Source organism: Molothrus aeneus, chromosome W, assembly GCF_037042795.1.
Source record: "Molothrus aeneus isolate 106 chromosome W, BPBGC_Maene_1.0, whole genome shotgun sequence".
Lineage (NCBI taxonomy): Eukaryota > Metazoa > Chordata > Aves > Passeriformes > Icteridae > Molothrus > Molothrus aeneus.
Window position 1 is genome coordinate 6596917 of NC_089679.1, and position 21237 is coordinate 6618153.

A 21237-nucleotide genomic window follows, 5' to 3' on the forward strand; every position below is an offset into this window, starting at 1 on the left:
GAAACTATGTGATGTAAGATACTTTTTGTAACTGACCCAAGGAATGGAAAAGATAACCAAGAAATTCTTTGCATTATCCTCTCTGGATGGAGATACAACAGGATTCTGAGAAAAGAATTATTGCCTCCTTATCGGGAAGGCCCAGACTCTGAGGAACCAAAGAAGATTGATTTACAAGATGAAGGGGGGAAGCTGAAGTTAAGCAGAAACACCCCAGTTTGAAAAGAATGTTTGAATCATGTATGAGATATATGAATATGCAATAGGCTATTGCTTTTAAGGGTTAATCCTTTGTTAGCAAATCGTGCTTTTGTGGCAGAGTGCAAAAAGCACACGGACATCTGTAATTCTTTTCTTTTTGTTGTCTTTTATTGTCCTAACTTTGATTGTCCAAATTCTTATTGCCCTAATTTTTATTACTATTTTTATTACTATTTTATTAATATTAAACTTCTAAAATTTTAACACAAGTGAATGGTGTTTTTCACACCCTGATAAAAGCAAATCATCCACATACTGCAACAACCTAATTCCTGAGGGTGGAGTAAACTCTCAATATTTTCTGCAAAGCTTGCCCAAACAAAACTGCTGACTCTGTATATCCCTGTGGGAGGACTGTTCATGTCAATTGTTGTTTTACCATTTTCCCTCCTTCCTCCTGTTCCTACTCAAAGGAAAAATACTGTTTACTATCTTCGGTAATCAGACACCCCCAGAAAGCATCCTTCAGATCTAGTACTGAATAATACTGATGTGAAGAGGGGATCTGATTCAGGATTGTATAGGGATCCAGAACTGTGGGATGCCTTGGTTTGACAATTTCATTTTTTATTCTTAAGTCCTGCACCATTCTGTAGGTTCTATCTGGTTTCTTAACTGGCAGGATAGGGGTGTTATAGGGAGACATACATGGCTCCAAGAGACCTGCCTTTAGCAGGGACTCAATGACAGGCTGTAACCCCTTCTTTCCCTCCCTTGAAAGAGGGTATTGCTTTTTAGACACCACTTTTCCTGGTTGTTTCAAAGTAATCTGGAGAGGCTCTATGTCTAGTTTTCCATATTTTCCTGGGGCTGCCCACACTTCCAGATTTATTTCAGCATAAGCCTTCTCAGACATTTTACACAAAGATATCAGTGTTGGACTCTGTGTCAATTTTTACAATACTAATTTGCATTCCCACTTTAGCCATCAAATCCCTTCCCAGTAAATTAAAATCACAATTAGGAACCAACAGGAATTCATGCATTTGAAACCCGTCTCCCACATCTATTAATAGGGGTTGAATAAAATGCACTCGTTCATCTCTCCCACTCACTCTTTGAATAGCCAATGATCTTTTTAACAATTTCCCCCCCTTAGGTATAAAATTCAAGGTGGATTGAGAGGCCCCTGTGTCTACCAGAAAACACACCTTCCCTCGATCTGGACCCACCTTAAAAGTTATCAAGGGCTCCAGAGTTGTGGGTCCTTGATATAATGGGAGCCCCTGACACCCCTAACAATCCATTTCCATTATCCTCTGGACTTCCTCCTCCTGAGGGTCCAGCTGTCTCTGCAGTCACTCCCTTTTACAATGCCCTTCTGCCTGGCAGACAGCGCACTGGTTTCTCCCCAACCGCTGTTTGGATTGTCTTTCCCCGTCCAAGGAGGGAATGCCTCTGCCACTTCCTTGTGGCCAACCCCATCCCCTCTGTCCCAGGGGACCCCTTGGACCCTGTGGTTTATTTGTCCGGGGCTGCAAAAATTCTGCCATCATCTTTGCCTTAGCTTTAACCTTTTCCTCATCTCTTCTTACATATATCTGCTGTGTTTTTCTAACCAATTCCTCCAGAGGCTTATTTTGCCACTCTTCATCTTTCTGTACTCCTTTCCTTATATCATGCCAGGCCTTAGTAACAAATTGTATCTTCAGCAATGTGTCAAAGGCTGTCCCCTCAGGGTCCATCCCCCCATGTTTTCGCAAGGCATCCCTAATCCTTTCCAACCAATGAGAAGGGCTTTCATGTTTCTCCTGTTCTATCGACATAGCCTTAGCTATGTTGTTTGTTCTGGGAGCAGCTGATTTAATTGCCCTAATCAAATAAGCATGGTAATCGTGGAGGCAAGCCAGACTGGCCTGGTTATTTGGGTGCCACTGGGGGGTCAGCCTGGGGGATGGCATCATCCACTGTAGGTACATTAGGTCCAGCCCTCCCCCCCCCTTTGTGGATGTTCATCCTCCCACAGCTGCCTAACTTTCTGCAAAATCATTCGTTTCTCTGATGACCCAAACAAAATCCCCAAAAGAAAATCCCAGTCCTTCCATGTATTATCTGCATTTCCCAAATATTCCTCTATCTTTTCCCTTCAACCGTATGGAATCATCCAAATATGGAGATAATTCTTTTTTCAACCCTCTTATATCCTGGGTAGTAAGTGGTACAATTACAAACCCAAACCCTCCCCCTTGACCCCCCCAAAGGAACTTGGCAGAGTGGCATCTGGTGTACCCCTGTCTCTTGGGTCTGGAGGGCTTCTGATGTCCTAAATTGAGTTCCTCTTCTAGTTCTAGGAGGAGGGAGATACGATATGCTGCTCCCCTTCCCCCACACCATCATTATTCTCAGGTGGGGCTGTAGGAACAGCATTTCCCTGATCCCCTTACTCTGCGAGTTGAAGATACAGGGGACCTACAGCTGGCTCTGGGTCAGATGGCAGCACTGCAGGACAAGATGGAGGAAGGCACTGAAAAACATCCCAATCCTCACTGTTTTCCTCTTCCTCCCCTTTTACCTCTTCTCCCATTTTTCTTAACACATAGATTTCTCCTATTGCTTGTCTGATCCATATCAATCCACATTCCCTTTCAATCCATCCTTTCCAATTCTCCTCTAAATACCTTCACAAAATTTGACACAAATGAATTCTATCTGTTCCATAAGGTGGCCATATAAGCCCCTTTGGCAACTCATACTCTGGCCACATAAAATAACAATATTTTACCATGATCTCCACAGTTCCTTTTGGGTGAATGTATAATCTGTTCCAAGACCTCAGCATTCTTCCCAAGGGACTCTCCGGGGTATTATGGGATCGCCATCCTTTTTGCCAGGGTGCCTTCCCAGCTTTACCCCTGCAACTTTCCATGGGTGCCTTGTTTTACCTGTGCTACCCTCCATCAGTCCCCTCCCAAGTTTGCTCTCCGAGGATCCCATTTTACTCATCGGTGAAATTTTCAGTGTTCGTTCCCTGTGGACTCTTCACGGACACCCCTGGTCTGCCACTCATCTGTCTCCTGGACAGTCTTGGGAACCCACTCAATCGCCCAGAGCCAGCCACCACCGAGGGAAGCTGATCATCCAAACTGGGTGAGGCGCACCTCCAGCTCCACTCGCTGCCCTCCGCCCCGGACAGTGGAAAGATCCTGGACAAGAGCCCCCAGTTGTTAGGAAAATTAATCTACAAACATCAGGGGTTTATGTCTGAAAAGGAGACAGAGGAGTCCTTTTACTTTATTCAAATAAAGGGAGAGGCCATGGGACATTCCCATGAGGTTTCTCAAAATTTTAAAGGACGCAGCCTCCTTTTTATCCTAATTTCCTGGTTGCATTTCCCTTCTCTCTTCCCCCATTAGCTGAGGTACTTGAGAGGTACAAACTTCCCAAAATGCCAAATACCAGAGATTTCCCTCTAATGTGTAACCCTCCCTTTTAATTTTTAATTCTTATGGAATTTAGGGGTTTTCCCCATTGTTTCTTTTATCTTTCAATATCCAATTTCATTTATTAGTAAACCCAGTTTATTTGTAAAAGCAAGTATCTTTTTCCATTCATCAATCAGTGGAATCCTTCCCATTGTTTCTTTTATCTCCTAGTGCTAGTTTTATCTACCAGCAGACCCACAGCTTGTTTGTAAAGACAAATCCGTCATTCCTCTCACTGATTCAGCTCCTTTCACTATCCAGAGGCCCACTGAGACTGACTGCCCCTGGGGGTTTGTAAAGGAAGCCCCTTTACCATCCCTTCTGCTGGCTGTGTCCACCATTAATCACATGCAGAGAGGCGGCTGAGCTTGCTCCACAGCGCCCCCTGCAGCCATGGGGGAATCATCACATCTGCCCTGCCTGGCATGGGAGCCAACAGCGGCCCTGCTGTCTGAGATCGAAACTACACCAAAGGGGAAAGTCCCTGGCAGCTGAGAGAAGGCTGTTACCAGGTTTCTGGTTTTGCTTATTGTTGCTGCCATTGTTGTTGTTTGTTTGTCTTGTTATACATATACTAGTAAAGAACTGTTATTCTTTTCCCTATATGTTTGCCTGAAAGCACCTAATGTCAAAGTTATAATAATTTGGAGGGAAGGGGGTCATATTCTCCATTTCAAGGGAGGATCCTACCTTCCTTGGCAGACACCTGTCTTTCAAACTGAGACAGGAGCCAGTGACTAAACATTTCTCTGTAATCAGGCAGCATACAAAAGTTGTGGGGCTCAGTGATGCAGTACTTGCTGACACACCAGCAGAAGACCAGAACCTGCCCTTTGCTCAGGCTGTTCAGGCATCCAAGTCTTTTTGAAAACCTTTGAATGATTGACTCCATTAGCTCTTTTAACATCCATCAGTATGTCACTGCTCTTACAATTGTGGTTATATTTTGCAGTCTTTCCCAAGCAAACAAGTAACCGATCTTGAAAGTGCACAATTTTTTTTCCTCATAAATAATTTCCAAGAATCTAATTACTAATAAGCATCAAAACCTATCCTGCATTCTCATATGCTTTGTTGATCTATGATGGTGTGGATTTCCATCACAGTTTTCATAATGATTACAATTTTGCATATATATGTACATATAGCCTTGAATATATGTACTTACATATGTCTAAGGCTTTATAAACTAATATAGAGCAGTAACGTGAATAAGAAGCACAATACATACAACACATTAGCAGAAATATAACATCAGTCAGTGAAGCACAGGACTGGTAGAAGGCAATTGAAAGCTACATAATTTAGGATAGGGAGTGAATGGAAATACTGTATCTACTTGGGAATTCCATGTATAAAGAATTGTTTAATCTAGTTGGGAGAGTCACAAAAGGAATTGATAACTAGATGTAGAATTCAGAGCAATGATCACATTGCAATGAAGATGTACATGGTTCATAATGGTTAATCATTCCAGAAACTTAATAGATGGATTAGTAAAAATCACCATCTCATTACATTTTCAGGTTGGAGACTGGATGACCTCCTCAAAGATATGTTTTAGCCAAGCAAAAGAAATTGGATTCAGGAGAGGAGCAGATATGAAATTATTTAAGAACTGCCTAACTGACAGATATCTGAAAGCAATTGTCAATGCAGAATTATGGTCAGAGGGGTGTTGCTAGAGTTTTCCCTTATGGTATTCATCAGTGATTTGAAAGTAAATATAAAACTACTCCTGATGACATTTGTAAATGACATTATGGTTGGTGAAATAGCAAAGAATGAAAGTCCAGGGCAGCCTGACATAAACTGCACCAGCTGTCTTGGACAAACAAAATGCATTTTAATGTACTAAGATGCTTCTTACAAGAAGATGCTTCTTGTCAACACAGAACAAAAAGCTGGACAAACACTGCAGTGCCAGCTTTGAGTTGGACCCTCACATCTGAAAGGGCTGATGTGAGTCTTGAGTCTGCAGCCAGGTGTTGTATAGCACTAGTAAGGTTGAACTCGAGTGGCTATTTATGGGTCTGACAGCCACATTTTAAAACATATGGTGAAAAAATTGGAGAGGGTACAGAAAAGAGCCACAAAAAGTGACTGAGGGCTGGAGAAAATTATTTGGAGGGCAAGTGTTGAAAAATTATGTTTAGCTATCAGAAACAGATTTGATTCCAGGTGGAAAAAATGCTTGTAGGCAAGAAAATTGCATGGTACCAAGGGACCAGAGTTAGGTACCTAACTTCTCAAAGGAACAGGGCTGGAACCATTTCTCCCTTCAGCATTTCCCACATAACAGTTTAAGTGATCCCTACCCACTATAAATCCAGCAAATTTCTAGATCTGTCCTCATAGCTTTGGGGTCCACTTTGGGGCTGGATATTGTATATTGCCCTGCTGCAATTTTGGATTTAGCCTGGGATTCCTTTCTGGAAACAAAATTTAACTGAATTAAATAAAACTGTTCTTAGCCTAAGCCAAGCTGAAGCACTGATGACCCTGACAGGCTGGAGACAGACTAGATTGCCTAGATGGTCCTTTCTGGCTTGGCAATCGCAGAAATGAATTTGCAGAAGAATCATGTAAATGTTTCTTGAACTTTGACTGTCAGTAATGTGTACACAGTGCAGTTCTCATTAAAGGTAACATGTAGCACCAAGCAAGATCTTCTTACTCCTTTTTGAAAATAGCCATCCATTGGCTGAAGAAACACTGCCATAAGGTGAGGACAAATCCTGACTTTTCCGAGGAAATTGATGAATCACTGAAACTGGGGGGGGTTTACTTTGCATTTGGCTCAAAAAATGTCTCCAATTTAAGATGGAGAGTGCCTCACCTTCATGGTAAGATCCCACTGGTGATGAGTGATATCATCACTTCTATTTTCAACCTGTCCAAATCAGAGCAGATACCTGAACCTCATCTTCCAGGTCAGTGCTCCAAGTATGACACAGTTGGCTGTTCTTGGATGGGTCTGCCACTGTATTTTATTGGGCTGCAGATAACTTTAATTAGATCAGAAATACTTGATTTCTCTTGTTCACGTATGTTTTCAGTCCCATGGAGAGCATAACAATTTTTTATTTCTCATGAAAAAGCACAGAATGGGCCTTGGCTTTAATAAAATTTTAAGTGTACTCACAAAAATACCCATAACAATAACCTTCAGAGAATATGAAAATATCTTCTTCCTTTGCTCTGTATGATTTCCTTGGGCCAGTGACACAGTAGGAAACACAGACCATAAGATAATGTCAGCAGTCAGAGGGTGCATCTCACAGGTGAACTGAAGTTGGCCTCAGAAATTGTTTGGAGGGAAAAAAATAAGCATCAGGTAGTTGATAGCATCAGATTGGTCAATGTGCTTTGTGAGATGCTTGAGCATCTACCACAGTAAGCAGTAGTGCACACAGTAGAAAGCAGATTATATTTATCAATGCCAGGTCTACAGCAGAGCCTTGGCATACCTAATTCTGACTTTTCTCCCCTTTCTCCATTCATTATCATTCCCTGACACCACCATGGTGACAGTCAGCCTTGGCATTGGGTGGTGCAGAGATTCCCTGATTCACAGGGAGTGACAGCCTGAGTGACCCTGTGCTCCCCAACCTGAGGGAAAACCAGACAAGAAATGCCAGGTCTGCAAAACCGACAGCTGATTCTCTGTGTTCCAGGGAATGTGCAGTACAACTTTTTAATTCACACTTCAGTCATTTATCAATGTTTTCTTTTAACAGTTTCTTTAGAAACCAAAAACTATGCAGGTGAGTGGGGCTGACATGGGTCGGTTTTGCCACATGGCTATAGTACTCCCTTGCCTCTTGCACCACAGCATCTTTTTCTTGCCCTTTTCCCTAACAACCTCTTCAGTTTGTGAAGTTTTAGATGGTTTTGGTTGAATAGCCGTGAAGCATTGCCCTCTGCTGGCAGGTCACATACATGGCTGTGAGCAGTTCCTGCAGTGCCTGGGTTGAGAAAGGGATTAAAAAAGTAAAGATTTTATATAAATATATTTAAATCTTGGTAAAGAAAAGAGAGCAAAGTCAGAAAGAAATCACCAAATGCATTGCTTGTGTTTGAAGAATTTTAACCCACAAATATGGAATTATGTTGTTTTGTTCTTTTTTCTTTTGGTTATATTTTAAAGTATCAACTGATGAAGCATTTTTTCCTCAACCTGCACAACACTGTGCTCATGCAGCAGCAAGTGTGATTATGAGACACTTGTACAGTCCTGTTGTTCATTAGAAGTGAAATGCGGACTAACAGCATGGGTGGTAAAAAGTAAGCATCAATAAAAAGTTATCTGAAAATGCAGCTACTTTAGATGATAATTTGCCCCTTGATTACAGCAGGATCTGAGCAGCTCATAGTCTCCTTGAAAAACATTTATACTCACAATCTGCAGGGCTCTAAAGGACTCCAGTGCTCCTATTTTACAGACAAGGAGATGACACATAAAAAAATATATATTTACATGGGGTCACAATCAGCCTTGGGCAGGAAGGCTTGAATTCACATTCCTCACTCCCTAGGCTCTTCTCACCCAGCTCACAGATGAGTGTGGCCACAGCTCTCTTCAAAGAGAGCAGCAGGCACAACTTTCCCAAGGATTTCTCCTCACGAAAGGCAGTGAGAAACCTCAAAGAAGAAAAAAAATTCTTATCTCTATTCACTGGTCCTGTTGTTTGACATATGTGGAATGTGTTATGGAGATTGTTTACTGAAGAAGATGGTTGTTTGGACTGATTGACCAACTGAAAAAAAGCTGTGTCATGGCTGTCTCAAGACAGTCACGGGTTTTTCTATAGTATCTCTTTAGTATAGTATAGTATCTCTTTATTATAGTGTCCTGGTTTGAAAAGGAAGTAAGGTTTTTGGGAGGTTGTGGTCAAACCAATCAGTGCTGAAATTTGAATATTGGCACCTGGTGTGGCCACTGAGGACATGGATACGCCTCTGAGAACACAGGTTAAAAGCAGAGAACTCCCAGGGGAACTTTCTCTTGGTTCCTGTCTGTGAAAGACGTCAGACCTCCCCTGCCCAGCAGCGGGCTGGGTGGGGGAGGGGAAGCCATGCGGCTGGGGTGAGGTAGGCCGGAGCCTTGGACCAAGAAGGGAGGTGAAGGCCCCTGCAGGATGGAAGGGTGGAGGAACACTGAAATGCATCAGGCAGCTCCCGTCGGGAGGCAGAGAGAGAGAGAGTGCGAGCAAGCCTGTGCCTGTGCTTGTGCCACCTTGAAATTTGATATCTTGTGCTGGCAGCACGGCCAAGAAGGAGAAGGGGGGGTACGAGAAGGTGCCCAGACGTCATGGGAGTTCTGGGCAGGTGGAGCCTGAGATTTTAACCCTTTTCTTGGACAATGAAAACTTTGCAGAACATTAAACCCTCCTAGGAGAGAGACAAACATAAATGGAAGGAAATGGGCGAGTGTGGTGAAGGTTTGAGCAAGTGAAAGATGTCAGAAGAGTTGAGAAGAATCCTAGGTGGGAGGAGATGATGGAATGGCCTTTGGCTGGACTTTTCTTGTATAGCCATGGACAGAACCATTTTCTTTTCCTGCGACACAGAGACTGCATTTAGGGGGAGGCAATGGCTTGGAGCCAAGAGAGTGCAGTGATGTTATGTGAAGGAGTGGCGTGAACAGACGACGAGTGAGGAGGGTGGTGGTGCCCTCGATCTTCAGTGAAGATCTCTGTTCTCGAGACCCCTCAGACCCAGGGGGTGAATTTGGGGGGGACTGGTGTCCCAAAAGTGAGAGACTGTTGCTTTTTTGGAACTGGGCAAAGCATCCTTAAAAGGAAAACCCTGGAAGCAGCTCTGGTCCATGTGCAGTGGTGAGAGCACTGGACGTGGAAAGAAGAGGTCACGATGGTAAATGTTCTCTGGGAGGTGCCACGTGTGACATGGAAACACAGGAGGTTTCAACTGTGTTTCCTGGGGAAGCCTATGGTACAAGAGGGACTCCTCTCTCCTTGATGAACTGAGAATTGATTATCTAAAGGGTGGTGATGGACTGAGAGTTGATGATCCAAGGGGTGGTAACTTGATTGATAATCCAAAGTTTTGTCTCACTGTGCTGTGTGGGAAATTTGGTGGGGGAAGGAGGAATGTTTTGGAAGGTTTTCATTCTGAGTTCTGTGTGTTTCTTTTTACATATTGTAAGTTAATAAAGCTTTTTTCCTGTATTTCTAAGTTGGAGGCTGCTTTGCTCTATTTCTGGTCCTATCTCACAGTAGCCACTGGGGAGCGTATATTTTCATGGGGGCACTGGCGTTGTGCCAGCATCAAACCATGACATATAGTATAGTATTAGTGTAATATAATATAGCTTAATAAAGTATTTGTTCAGCCTTCTGAAATCATGGAGTCAGAGCACATAATTCCCCAGATGGGGGTCGCTCATCTACGATAGATGACTTTTCCTCACCATGAAATTTACACCAGCTCTGTCCAGGTTAAGCTGCAGAGTTCAGGTAACAGGATAAATTTTTACCTTTTTCACTTTGAGAAAACTCTGCATCTCAAATACATTATATAATATAGAGCAGAAAACTTCTATTGAGACCAAGCTAAAAATATAAGATTTTTTCTTTTTTTTTCTCTTCATCACAGCTGTTCCCAAATTACACTTGCCTTGCTCAGAGTACTAGAAGGCTGACATAGAACAAATTGTCCTATGTAAATTGCAAGTTTCCCTTCTGACTGACAACAATCCCATAATTCCAGAGGAAGTCAAGCAAAGATTGTGTCATAAATATTAACCCAATTTCAAAGATACTCCAAATTACTGAGAAGTTGCCAACATGTCTTTCATTGTCTTCAGGTGACTATATGATACTGTATCCCTCATCATCTACTTTATGCCTAGACATGGGTCCTGTAACTTTAAGCTAGGTTCGGGAGCGGGGAGGAAGCCGGGGAAATTCTTTCAGTGGTCTGTGTTCAAACACAGATACTCTGCCACTCACTCTCTCATTTTTTTCTCAGCAGAGAGAGGGAGAGTAAAATCATTTTGCTTTTAGCTAGCTTCTTTTCATGAGATGAGGCAAGAAGTTTTTCCTGGGACTCTGGCTGTTGTATTGCACTAAATAGTTATTTAGTTGTTTCACACTGGGTGTTTGGTAATTTGCACTGTTCACATGATTTCTATCCTATCATATCAGATGGTCTTCCCCTTTCCCCCCTAAGCCTCAGTGTTAGTGGTCTCTTCCTGGTTTGCCCCTCCCCTCGCCCCTCCTCACTTGTATCCCATTGGCTGTGGCCCCCTTCCTCTGCCCCCCCCTTCCCCTGAGCTTAAAATACCCCGGGAGGAGACCCCCGCCCTCTTTTTCAGCTGGGAAGTCATCTGGACCACCTTGTGACTCCTATCTAGGAAATAAAATAGGACTTTGTTCCCAAGAAGAAAAGACCGCCTCCATCTTTTGCTTTTGTCCTATAAAAAGGCTGCAAGGGGCCAGGGTCCAGAGCTAGTTGGATCAGACCTGAACATCCTGGAGAAATCAACCATCATACAGCTGGCACCCACGTGGGTTAGTCTCCCACGAGGTCTGAGACACCACGCAGCAGCTGGTAATCCACGTGTGGATTACGTTAGCTTTTGAGACTGTCAGTTACCTCGGGGTTCTTTGTCGCTTTTTGGACGGCGGAGAGTGGGTGGGACCCACAATTCATTCCTGCCCTGAGCGAACCGGTCTCAGGAGAGAAGACTTCCTTACATCGTTCCAGCCAACCCAAGTCCCCAAAAAGGGGTGAGTATACCCCACTGTAGGAGCATCAGGGGGTAGGATGGTCGGGACGGATGGAGATGAGAGATCTCTGAAGTCAGGTCGTGGAACTTCCGGTTTATTGCAAAGGGCGTGGGTGCAGGGCCCTGCTGGGAGCTGCCAGCCGCAGTTCAGAGCAGGCCTGAGAGAATAGAGGGGTAGAGAGGATGAGAGGGTAAGAGAGCAAAAGCATAAGAGAATAAAAGGGGTAAGGGAGCGAAGTTCCCGTTACAATACAATAAATCTTCTTCTGTGTTTAATATTCTAACTCTCACTAACCAATCTAGTACAATATACAAATCCTATAGCATTTACATACAGCCTATAAGAATCATTACATTACCATACTGTGTTACATTTTAAACCCTAAAAACTCCTCTTTGGGCCCTTCTGCCAAGCTACTAGGGTCTGCTCTGACCCTTGGACCTGTCTGCAAGCAGACGTTATTGTCTAATCAAAAGGGGATCACCTTCAGCCGGCCACACCATTGTTTTCCAGTTGTTCACTAACTAAGGTATCTCAAAGCTTGCTTTCATTTCAATGTCACTTATAGTTTCCATATTCTCAAAATCTTTTGCCAGACAATCGTATTTATAAGGCTTTCCTGTTTCATCTTCCCCAACACCCCGCGAGTCGTAGGGGGACCCTGGAGTGACCCCCGGGGGTGGGGGTTAGTTCCCAGTGCACGGGAAAGGTCCAGCCCCGTGAGGAGGGGGTTTGTGTGTCCGGTGGCTTTTTACGAGTCCACGTGGCATTGGTTCCCATGGTCCAAGAGGTGTAGTCGCTCCGGGCAGTGTGGGTCGGGGCAGCGGCAGCGTGGCAGTTTCCCACAGTGCGGCAGCGGCGGCAGAGCACCAGCGCGCGTGGCGATTTACTGCGACACAGTGGCGTGGCTGCGGCATGGCAGCAGGAGGGCAGGCGACGGCGGAGAAGCTGCGGCTCATGTTTTTGCCGCGCAGTGTCCATGTGGCCCGGAACAGCGCGACATCTGGCGGCGGCCATTTTAAAAGCCACAAGGTTTGCCACACACATGGTTTCACCTCTTGCCTCAGAGTGGGGGGGAGGGGACACCGTGGACTCTTTCCCAGATTGGCTGTGGACAGAGTACTTTCAGTTTTCTGTTTGTACTTGTTGTAAGGAAGGTAGATAATGCTTTGCAGAAAGCAAATAACATCAGTGTAATATATAATGTAAAGTAATTCATGCTTAAGGGGAAAATGTATAAAATAAAAATGGTAAAAGGAATTTAACATCCAACAAGCCTCTGACCACAAGCAACCTGGAGACAGATTACCACAATGGAATTATGAAACTCCTGGTGGCAGCAGGAGAACAATGCCTCATTTACTAATGAAAGAATAGGGCTGGCTGGAGATGGGCTTCCTCTGGAACAATCAGGGAACACCCAAGGACGATCATCACTTGATAGATACCATCAATCAAGATAACCGAAGTTTCCAAGGAACATACATCTCAATAAACGACTTCCCCTGACATGATCAGTGCCTACCACTACTCAGGAAACAGCAGTTGTCCAGCCCTGCACAGTGAAAGAAAACTTCATACATATGCGGGGTTACAAAAGAAATCGGGGCACCTCTGCCTCAGGCATAAAAAACTGTATAAAACAGCCTTGCTGGAGACGGCATTCATGAACAGAGGGATATTCGATGCGATAGAGGTCGGATATAGGTTCACCCAGCCCCGATCCCAGGCTTGATGCTGTCTCTTTGACTGTGGTTTTTGAGGACTGTATTTTGGTCGTGAAAATAAAATCTTTCGCATTTATTAATTTGGCTTTCTGGCTGATCATTTATAAGAATCAGGATGGGTGCAAAGCTTTCTGCAACCCAGAGAGGCATTTATATCCAAGTTAGAGATACCCTAAGTAGTGGAAACTCTAAGGTTTCCAAAGGAGTTTTGAAACGGTTTGTTTGCTGGATATCTTTTCATTTCCCTCAGTTTACCCAGCAGAATGTTAATTCTGTCTCTGCCTGGGACAAAATTGGAGCGTTGCTAACACCAAAGGCAGAACAGGGAGACAGAACAGTGTCTCAATTTCTCCCTGTGTTCCTTGTGATCCGGAAAGAAGTGCTTAAGAGGGATTTGAAGGGACAGCCACAGCAAACCTCCCCTCCTGTGGCTCCCCCTACTCCTGCTCCCAAACCCTCTGCTCCTGAACTGAGAGGGACGTGCAAGGCACCCCGAGAATCACAGGGTACCTGGCACAGCCACTGTTTCCCTGGCCTCCCGCCTCCCTCTCAGTATCCTGGCTCTGGCAGCTGTGTGCAGGCAAACAGAGTACCTTCCCTGCACCCCTTTAACCCAGTTGCTGTTTCCCTGATTTCACGTGCTGACCCCCCATGTCCCTAAAATGGCAATGACCGCATGGTCGGCCTCCAAGATGGTGCTGACCATGTGCTCGGGGACCAAGATGGCGGCGCCCACGTGGCAAGACCTCCTGAACACCCTTCTTCTTCCCACAATCCCTTTCGCCCCCCTGTCTCCTCCCCCAAACCCTTTCGGTCCCACAACCCCTTCCTTCCCTTGGACATTCCTCCCCCTCCCTCCATGTTCCCACCCTCCATGATGTCATCCCCCAACCCCGCCCCTGGATCCCACAGTGGCTCCACCTCCCCAAAAAGCCCCGCCCCCCTGCCTGTCCCTGTTTCCCATGCCCCCCTGCCCAAGTCCCAAGAGGGAGGGACTGGGGGGGGGCCTGCTCAGTTGCCACGGGGGTGGGGCTGAGGGAGGGGGTGGCCCCCATCCAGCTACCAAGAGGGCCGGGTGGGGGGTGGACCCCCTCCCGCTCCCCATGGGGGTGGGACAGAGGTGGGGGGTAGTCGCCTTCCCGATTCCCAAGGGGGTGGGGCTGGGGTGGGGCTGGGGTGGAGCTGGTCCCTTGCTGGGTTCCCATGAGAGTAGGACTGGGGGAGGGGGTGGTCCCCCTGCCGGGTCCCACAGGGGTGGGGCTGCAAGGGAAAACCCTGGGGATCAAAACCGGGGGGAGGAAGCAATTCCCTCAGTGGCCCCTGTCCAATATACTAGTGGTAGAAGTGGACCTAGAAACTATCAGCCCTTCTCCGACAAAAGAGAGAGTTGTGTAACAGTCAGTTAGAGTTCGGCAGAAGCAGTGAAATTTTTAGAAGCATGATGAGAGCCACATTAACATCCCTTGAATTTGTTCCTACTGACCTCCTAGATCTTTTCCAGTTCCTGTTTACCTAATCAGAGTTTGATCTATGGGAAAGCTCCTGGAAGAGATCCCTGAGGGGACTCCTGGAGGAACTTAAGCAAAGCACACAGGGCGAGAAAGATTTAGAAGATAATGACATCACTTATGAACATCTATGCAGAGAGGGGGAGTGGGCTAAGCCTGAGGACCAAGCTCGGGTGTTATCAAAATTCGTTCTAGATAAGATCTCAAAAGCGGCAGAAAAGGCTTTTAACCAGTTGCCGACTGTTGAAGCTAGGGGTAGTTACCTTAACATTCAATAGTCTCCTTCAGAGAGTTTCCTGCAGTTTGTCGACTGGCTTCATGCACAAGTTGAGAGACAAGTTCAAGACCCCAGGACACAGGTGGAGATAGTTAAAGAGATGGCACAGAGAAATGCCAATGAGGTCTGCAGCAGGGTGCTCCTGGGACTGCCTCTTGACACTCCACCTACACTGGCACAGATGATCAAGGCATTTGCTAGGAAGGCGGAACTGTTTGCTGCACAGGAGGTGTGGGCAAGGTCAACAAACTCAGGGACTGTGGCAGCTGTATCTCCAGGAGTGAGAAGGCAACAGATGTCACCAGATCAGCTCCCACATGTCATCTGCTTCCAATGCAATAAGCCAGGACGCTTTGCCCGAGACTGCCTGCAAAGCCAGCAACAGAGGAAGAAAACCATCAAACAAAAAAACTAGGACACGAACACAAGCCCGCACCACGCCATGACATAAATGCAGCAGGCTTCCCCAAGGGGAAAACCTCCCTCAAAACAGAAAAGGGAGAGGAAGGGAGGCAGAGTGCGGGACAGAAAAAGAAATGTTTACAAGACAAAATATGGCAGCCTCACAAGCGTTTCAAGCTTGTGACCCCCAAAGCTTTTGTTTTCAGGTCTACCTAGTGGACAGTCATTGGAGTGGACCTGCCAGAGGACTCACAGGACTTGACAGTAGATCGCACATGATTGGACAGTGAGTACTTTGTTACTGGGGACACCACACACACACACCCATGGAGATTGAGGTGGCTCCCATGACCATCAAGGGAGACATACCTAACCTCATTCTCCTGGTGCGCTGTCCACAGGCACCCTTCTATTTGGCCAAGGGGCAAATCATCGCCCAGGCCATTCCTGTTCCAGCAGAAATCTCAGTAGATGACAAAGCACCAGGTGTCTACTGGGCAGAAGTGGTTGGTGAGGACAAACTTATTATGGGGTGCAACCTAATGCGTGGAGAAGACCATCTCCACGTGGAAGGGTTGCTTGACACAGGGGCAGATGTGACAATCATACCTGAAAGGTTGTGGCTGTCACATTGGGAACTGCATCCCGTGGCTGGCAAAATCCAAGGTGTAGGAGGAGTCACACTGGCAAAGATATCAAAAATTGTTGCGCAAATTAAAGGGCTGGATGGAAAATTGGCCAGTGTCCATCCGTTTGTCACCGATTACAAAGCTCCCTTGTGGGGGAGAGACACCATGTCCCAGTGGGGGGTCAAATTGGTCATCCCTAAGACACCCCAGGATTTTTAGAAGCAGCCACTGTGGAGCACCCTGCCCACAAGTTAACATGGCTGGATGATAATCCAGTCTGGGTAAATCAGTGGCCACTCAGCAAGAAAAAGCTGAAGGTGCTTGAGGAACTCGTAGAGGAGCAATTGGCTAAAGGTCACACTGAAGAGACAACTAGCCCTTGGAATTCCCTGGTCTTTGTAATAAAAAAGCCAGGGAAGGATAAGTGGCAGATCCTCTATGATTTAAGAGAAATAAACAAGGTAATTGAGGACATGGGGTCACTCCAACCAGGGATGCCCTCCCCAATGATGCTCCCCCAAAATTGGCAATTGGCTGTCCTGGACATCAAGAACTGTTTTTTCCATATTCCCCTGTACCCAGAAGACGCACCATGGTTTGCCTTCTCGGTTCCAACCATCTATCAAGAAGCCCCAATGAAGCGCTACCAGTGGAGAATATTTCCTCAGGGAATTAAGTGCAGTCCATCCAACTGCCAGTGGTATGTGGCTTCATTGCTGTCCCCAGTGCGCGCCCACAAAAAGGAGGCAATCATCCTACACTACATGGATGATGTGCTTGTGTGTGCCCCCGATGACATAATACTCCAAGACACACTTGACCTAGTGGTTAAAGTTTTAACCTTTGCTGGATTCCAACTGCAGGAAGACAAGGCTCAGAGGATGACATCTTGGAAGTACCTGAGCTTGGAGATCACTGCACAGACCGTTGTTCCACAGAAATTGGAAATCAAGAGTGATCCCAAAACCCTAGCAGATCTCCATTCCCTGTGTGGGTCTTTGAACTGGGTCAGGCCTTGGCTAGGTCTCTCCAACAAGGACCTAGCTCCCCTCCTCAATTTATTGAAAGGGGAGAAAAGGCTAGCTTTTCCCAGGGAACTGACTCCAGAGGCAAAAACCACCATCCAAAAGCTGCAGAAGGCTTTGGCTGAGAGGCAAGCTCATCATTATCAGCCCAAGCTGCCTTTCAAATTCATTGTTTTGGGAAAGTTACCACATCTACATGTGTGGAGAGCTTTGTGGATAATTGGCTAGCTGAGAAAGGCCACTTTGATATGATACCGTTGGATAAGGTTCGGGGAAACAAGCTGGGGATTAAGTAGTCAGTGTCCAATCACTGACAAGGGTCATGGTGACTTTGCTGCAACATGAAGATGGGGGAGAAAATCTTTTGCCAGAAAAATGAAGATAGCCTCGGTAGAATAGCCACAGGAATGTAAACATAGAAACAAAATAATCATAAGAGCATAGAAGTAGGTGTGGTTGATTTATGTGTGTTTTAACCAATAATGAGCTCAGCTTTGCAATATGTATAGGCTTCATTAACACCAATATAAATATGTGTGAGCTATCAATAAACTTTGAGATTTGTTGATCACGCATATTGTGTGCCGCAATTCTTCCGTCGACCCGACATACATGGGTTGATTTTCCAGTGGATCGAAGGGCAGAAAGACTCACTCTTAATCACGGAGCGGGTTTTCGTCTCCCACCAGCGATCCAAAACCATCACACAGCCACAAGAGCTAATAGCTCAGCTGATCCGGAAGGCCAGGGGGAGGTTGCATGAGCTGGTTGTGACTTTCAGTGTATTTGCCTCCTGGTCAAACTTTCTAAGGAGGGAAGGAACTCTCCTGAGAGGTTGACCAAAGAGATGTTCGAGCACCTGCTCCAGAGCAATGCCAGTCTCCAGCTATCTCTGGACAGCTACAGTGGACAGATAGCAGTCCACACCCCATAACACAAGCTGTTTAATGAGGAATTCCACCTTATTGGTCCTGAGAAAAGGAATCGTAGGCCACTCAAGGCTCTTACAGTGTTCACTGACGCGTCCAGGGCATCCCACAAGTCAGTGATGACTTGGAGAAATCCCCAGACTCAGCATTGGGAAGCTGATGTTTAGTTTGTGGAGGGGTCGCCCCAGGTCGCCGAACTGGCTGCAGTTATGAGAGCCTTTGAGAAGTTGTCAGAGCAAATTAATTTGGTCACCAATTCAGCCTATGTGGTGGGAGTAGTGTCCAGGGTGGAGCAGGCAGTTCTCAAAGATATCGAGAACAAACATATCTTCAGGTTGCTCTCAAAACTAATTTATTTAGTTTCGCAGAGGGAGCATCCATTCTATGTGACGCACATGAGGTCGCATAGTGATTTGCCAAGCGAGATTGCAAAAGGTATTCATAAAGCCAATTCCCTTGCCACCCCAGCAGAAATGGCACGCCTTCCCGACATCTTCCAACAAGCAAAGCTAAGTCATCAGCAATACCATCAAAATGTGCCAGGTCTGATCCATCAGTTCTAACTAACATGGAGTCAGGCTCGAGCCATTGTGGCCACCTGTCCCAATTGCCAGCTCCAGGCCATGCCATCACTGGGTGTTGGGGTTAACCCCTGAGGCCTTGGGAGCTGCAAAGTGTGGCAGACAGACATCACACACATTCCCAGTTTTGGTTGCCTGAAATATGTACATGTCAGTATAGACACATATTCAGGTGCGGTTTATGCCTCTGCCCATGCAGGGGAAAGGGCTGTGCATGCCAAACAACACCTGGTGCAAGACTTTTCAGTGTTGGGGATCCCTAGGGAGATTAAGACTGACAATGGCCCAGCGTATGCCTCCAAGGAGTTTCTAGAGTTTGTCCAGCAGTGGGGGGGCATCAAGTGTTGCCCTTACGGCGTGGCGACCTGGTTCGGAGGGGTCCGGCACGGTGACCCAAGGCCCAGGGTCGCTCGGTCCAATGCTACATACACCAATGTGGTGGACAGCAAAATGGCGTTTATTGAGGGGTCTTAGGGGGTATTTATGGCTTGGGCAGTCTGTGTCATTTCCCTCTGCTCGCGTCCGGCCGGGTGGGTACAGAGCAAAGGTCAGACTGCAGGATGAGGGGGGCCTCCTTATCTACCCGTACAGCCCGAGATCTTCCGCACGCAGATCCCTGGCTCTCCACATTTCCCCCCCCTTCATGATTAGTAAAAGTCTTATAAAATTATAAAATGTAAAGGTTACAATATTTCATGCGTTAGTAGAGTTAGTGTAAAATCGTAAGTGTGTTAGTAGATGGCACGCCTTAAAGTAATTGTCGGCGCTCGAGAAACAAAATGTTAGCTGTTTCCAGGCGCCTTTTAACAAATAGCACCAGTTTGTTTAATATGCAAGGCCCGAAGATTAGGGTTAGTAAGATTATAGTGACTGGGCCTATTAGGGTAGAAATCAGGGTGGTGAGCCATGGAGACCGGTTGAACCACGACTCGAACCAGCCCTGTTGAGCTTCTCTATCTGCTTTCCTTAGGTTTAGCCGATTTCTCAATTCGGCCATGGAGTCTCTGACGACTCCGGTGTGGTCTGCATAAAAGCAGCATTCCTCTCTCAAGGCAGCACACAGGCCCCCTTGCTGCATGAATAAGAGGTCCAGTCCTCTCCTGTTTTGGAGGACAACCTCTGAGAGTGAGGAAAGGGATTTTTCCAGGGAGGAGATGGATTTCTCGATCCTTTGCAAGTCTTCGTCGACTGTCATCTGCAGTTGTGCCAGTCCCTGATGTTGTGTTGCAAGGGCCGAGATGCCTGTGGCAGCGCCGGTAGCTCCTAGACCGAGGAGCATTGCGATGGTGACACCTGTTATCACCTCTCGTTTGTAGAGCCGGTTGGGTTCCTCGAACAAGCGGTACACCTCTTCTTCCTGGCGATACAGGACTCTGGGGACAATTAGAACTTGGACACAAAAGTCAGTAGAATGGTCGAATTTGTCAAGGAGTACACATGGGCTTACCCCGGATTCGTGACAGACCCACATTCCCGATGCAGCTGGGATCACCCACTGGAACTTCCCTCCCTTAAGTTTGACGAATTCCTTGCAGACGTTGCCCATCTGCTTTGCCAAGGTTGCATTGCCAAAGCATTTGCCCTGGCCCGTAACCTGACTTAGGGTGATACCTCTCTGGGGGGTGTCCCATCTGCATTGGCGTGGATTGTTTGACTTAGAGAAGATGAATGGGAGATCGAAGGCAACACCTTCGTAAAAAGGGGGTTGTGCATCATAGCATAACCAGCATGATTCTGTGAAGTTCGGGTTGGATTGGTTTAACGATAAGAAGGTAGCATTTAACACGCTTAAGAATGGACTGGAGAGGGTTGGTTTGGTTAAGAGATCGGATGGGGAAGCTAGTTTCGACCTCTGTGTTTCGCTGCTAGAACTACCGTTAGCCGCGATCTCTTCCCTGGGTCTACTCATTACTAGAACCGGATTGGGTCCGACTGATTGGGATATTGAGGCTGGGAGTCTGATAATTTGTATGTTCGCCCAGATGCTGCGGCTAGGGAGATGAGCATACGCTGTCCACACTTTACCTGTGGCCCAGGCTTCATGGGTCGGCTGCAGGATTGTCATTATATAACCTGTGCAAGTGTGCTGTTTCAAGCCTCCGGGCATAAGCGCATACCCATCTCCGTCATATTTTGGTTCGATACAGCCGTGTGGAGTGTACTTAATTTGCAGGAACTTATCAGGCTGTTGAGGCGTCCATCTATTGCTTATCACAATAGTTTCACACCCCCAATATCCACAATATCCATGCCCTGGGTAATTACAATAACTTTTTCCTGGGTTGGAAGCAGGGCACCAGTACATCCCAAATACTGTTGTCTCCTGAAATCTGGGGTGCCCTGTATGCATGGGAAAAATGTCTTTTAACCTGAACTCGAAAGATGGGATGTCAGCTGTAACAATTTCTTTGATGACCCCCTCACCTGAGAGATGGCGTAGAACCCACCTGAATGGCTGGTGAGGGTAATGTTTTGTGTCTGCTTGTCCTCCGCCTACTAACTCTAGAAACAAGATTACACAGAGATACCGGTGCTGCTTTAATTTTGATGGCGCGAGCTTCTCAGGTGATGTCGGGTTGCTCGTTGGCCTCTCTCTCTTTCCCAGTAGTGGGGCATATGAGTTTCGGGGACGTCCAATGATCCAGTCCTGCGAACAAAGTCTCACAATTCTCATGAGTTTCCCTATGAAGGTCTGGTTTGATAGATTTGAGTGGACACCATT

General features: G+C 46.2%; 1 protein-coding gene across 1 annotated transcript; it reads right to left on the reverse strand.

Moving 5' to 3' along the window:
- Positions 1 to 19263: 19263 nt before the first annotated feature.
- Positions 19264 to 20061, reverse strand: LOC136568505 (MLV-related proviral Env polyprotein-like). Its single transcript, XM_066568513.1, has one exon. It carries the CDS (start codon positions 20059 to 20061, stop codon positions 19264 to 19266), a length of 798 nt encoding a protein of 265 aa, XP_066424610.1.
- Between the last annotated feature and the right edge of the window lie 1176 nt (positions 20062 to 21237).

Coding starts and splice junctions, on each gene's coding strand:
- LOC136568505 (XM_066568513.1), bottom strand. CDS start 20,061: ATGGGCAACGTCTGCAAGGAATTCGTCAAACTTAAGGGAGGGAAGTTC.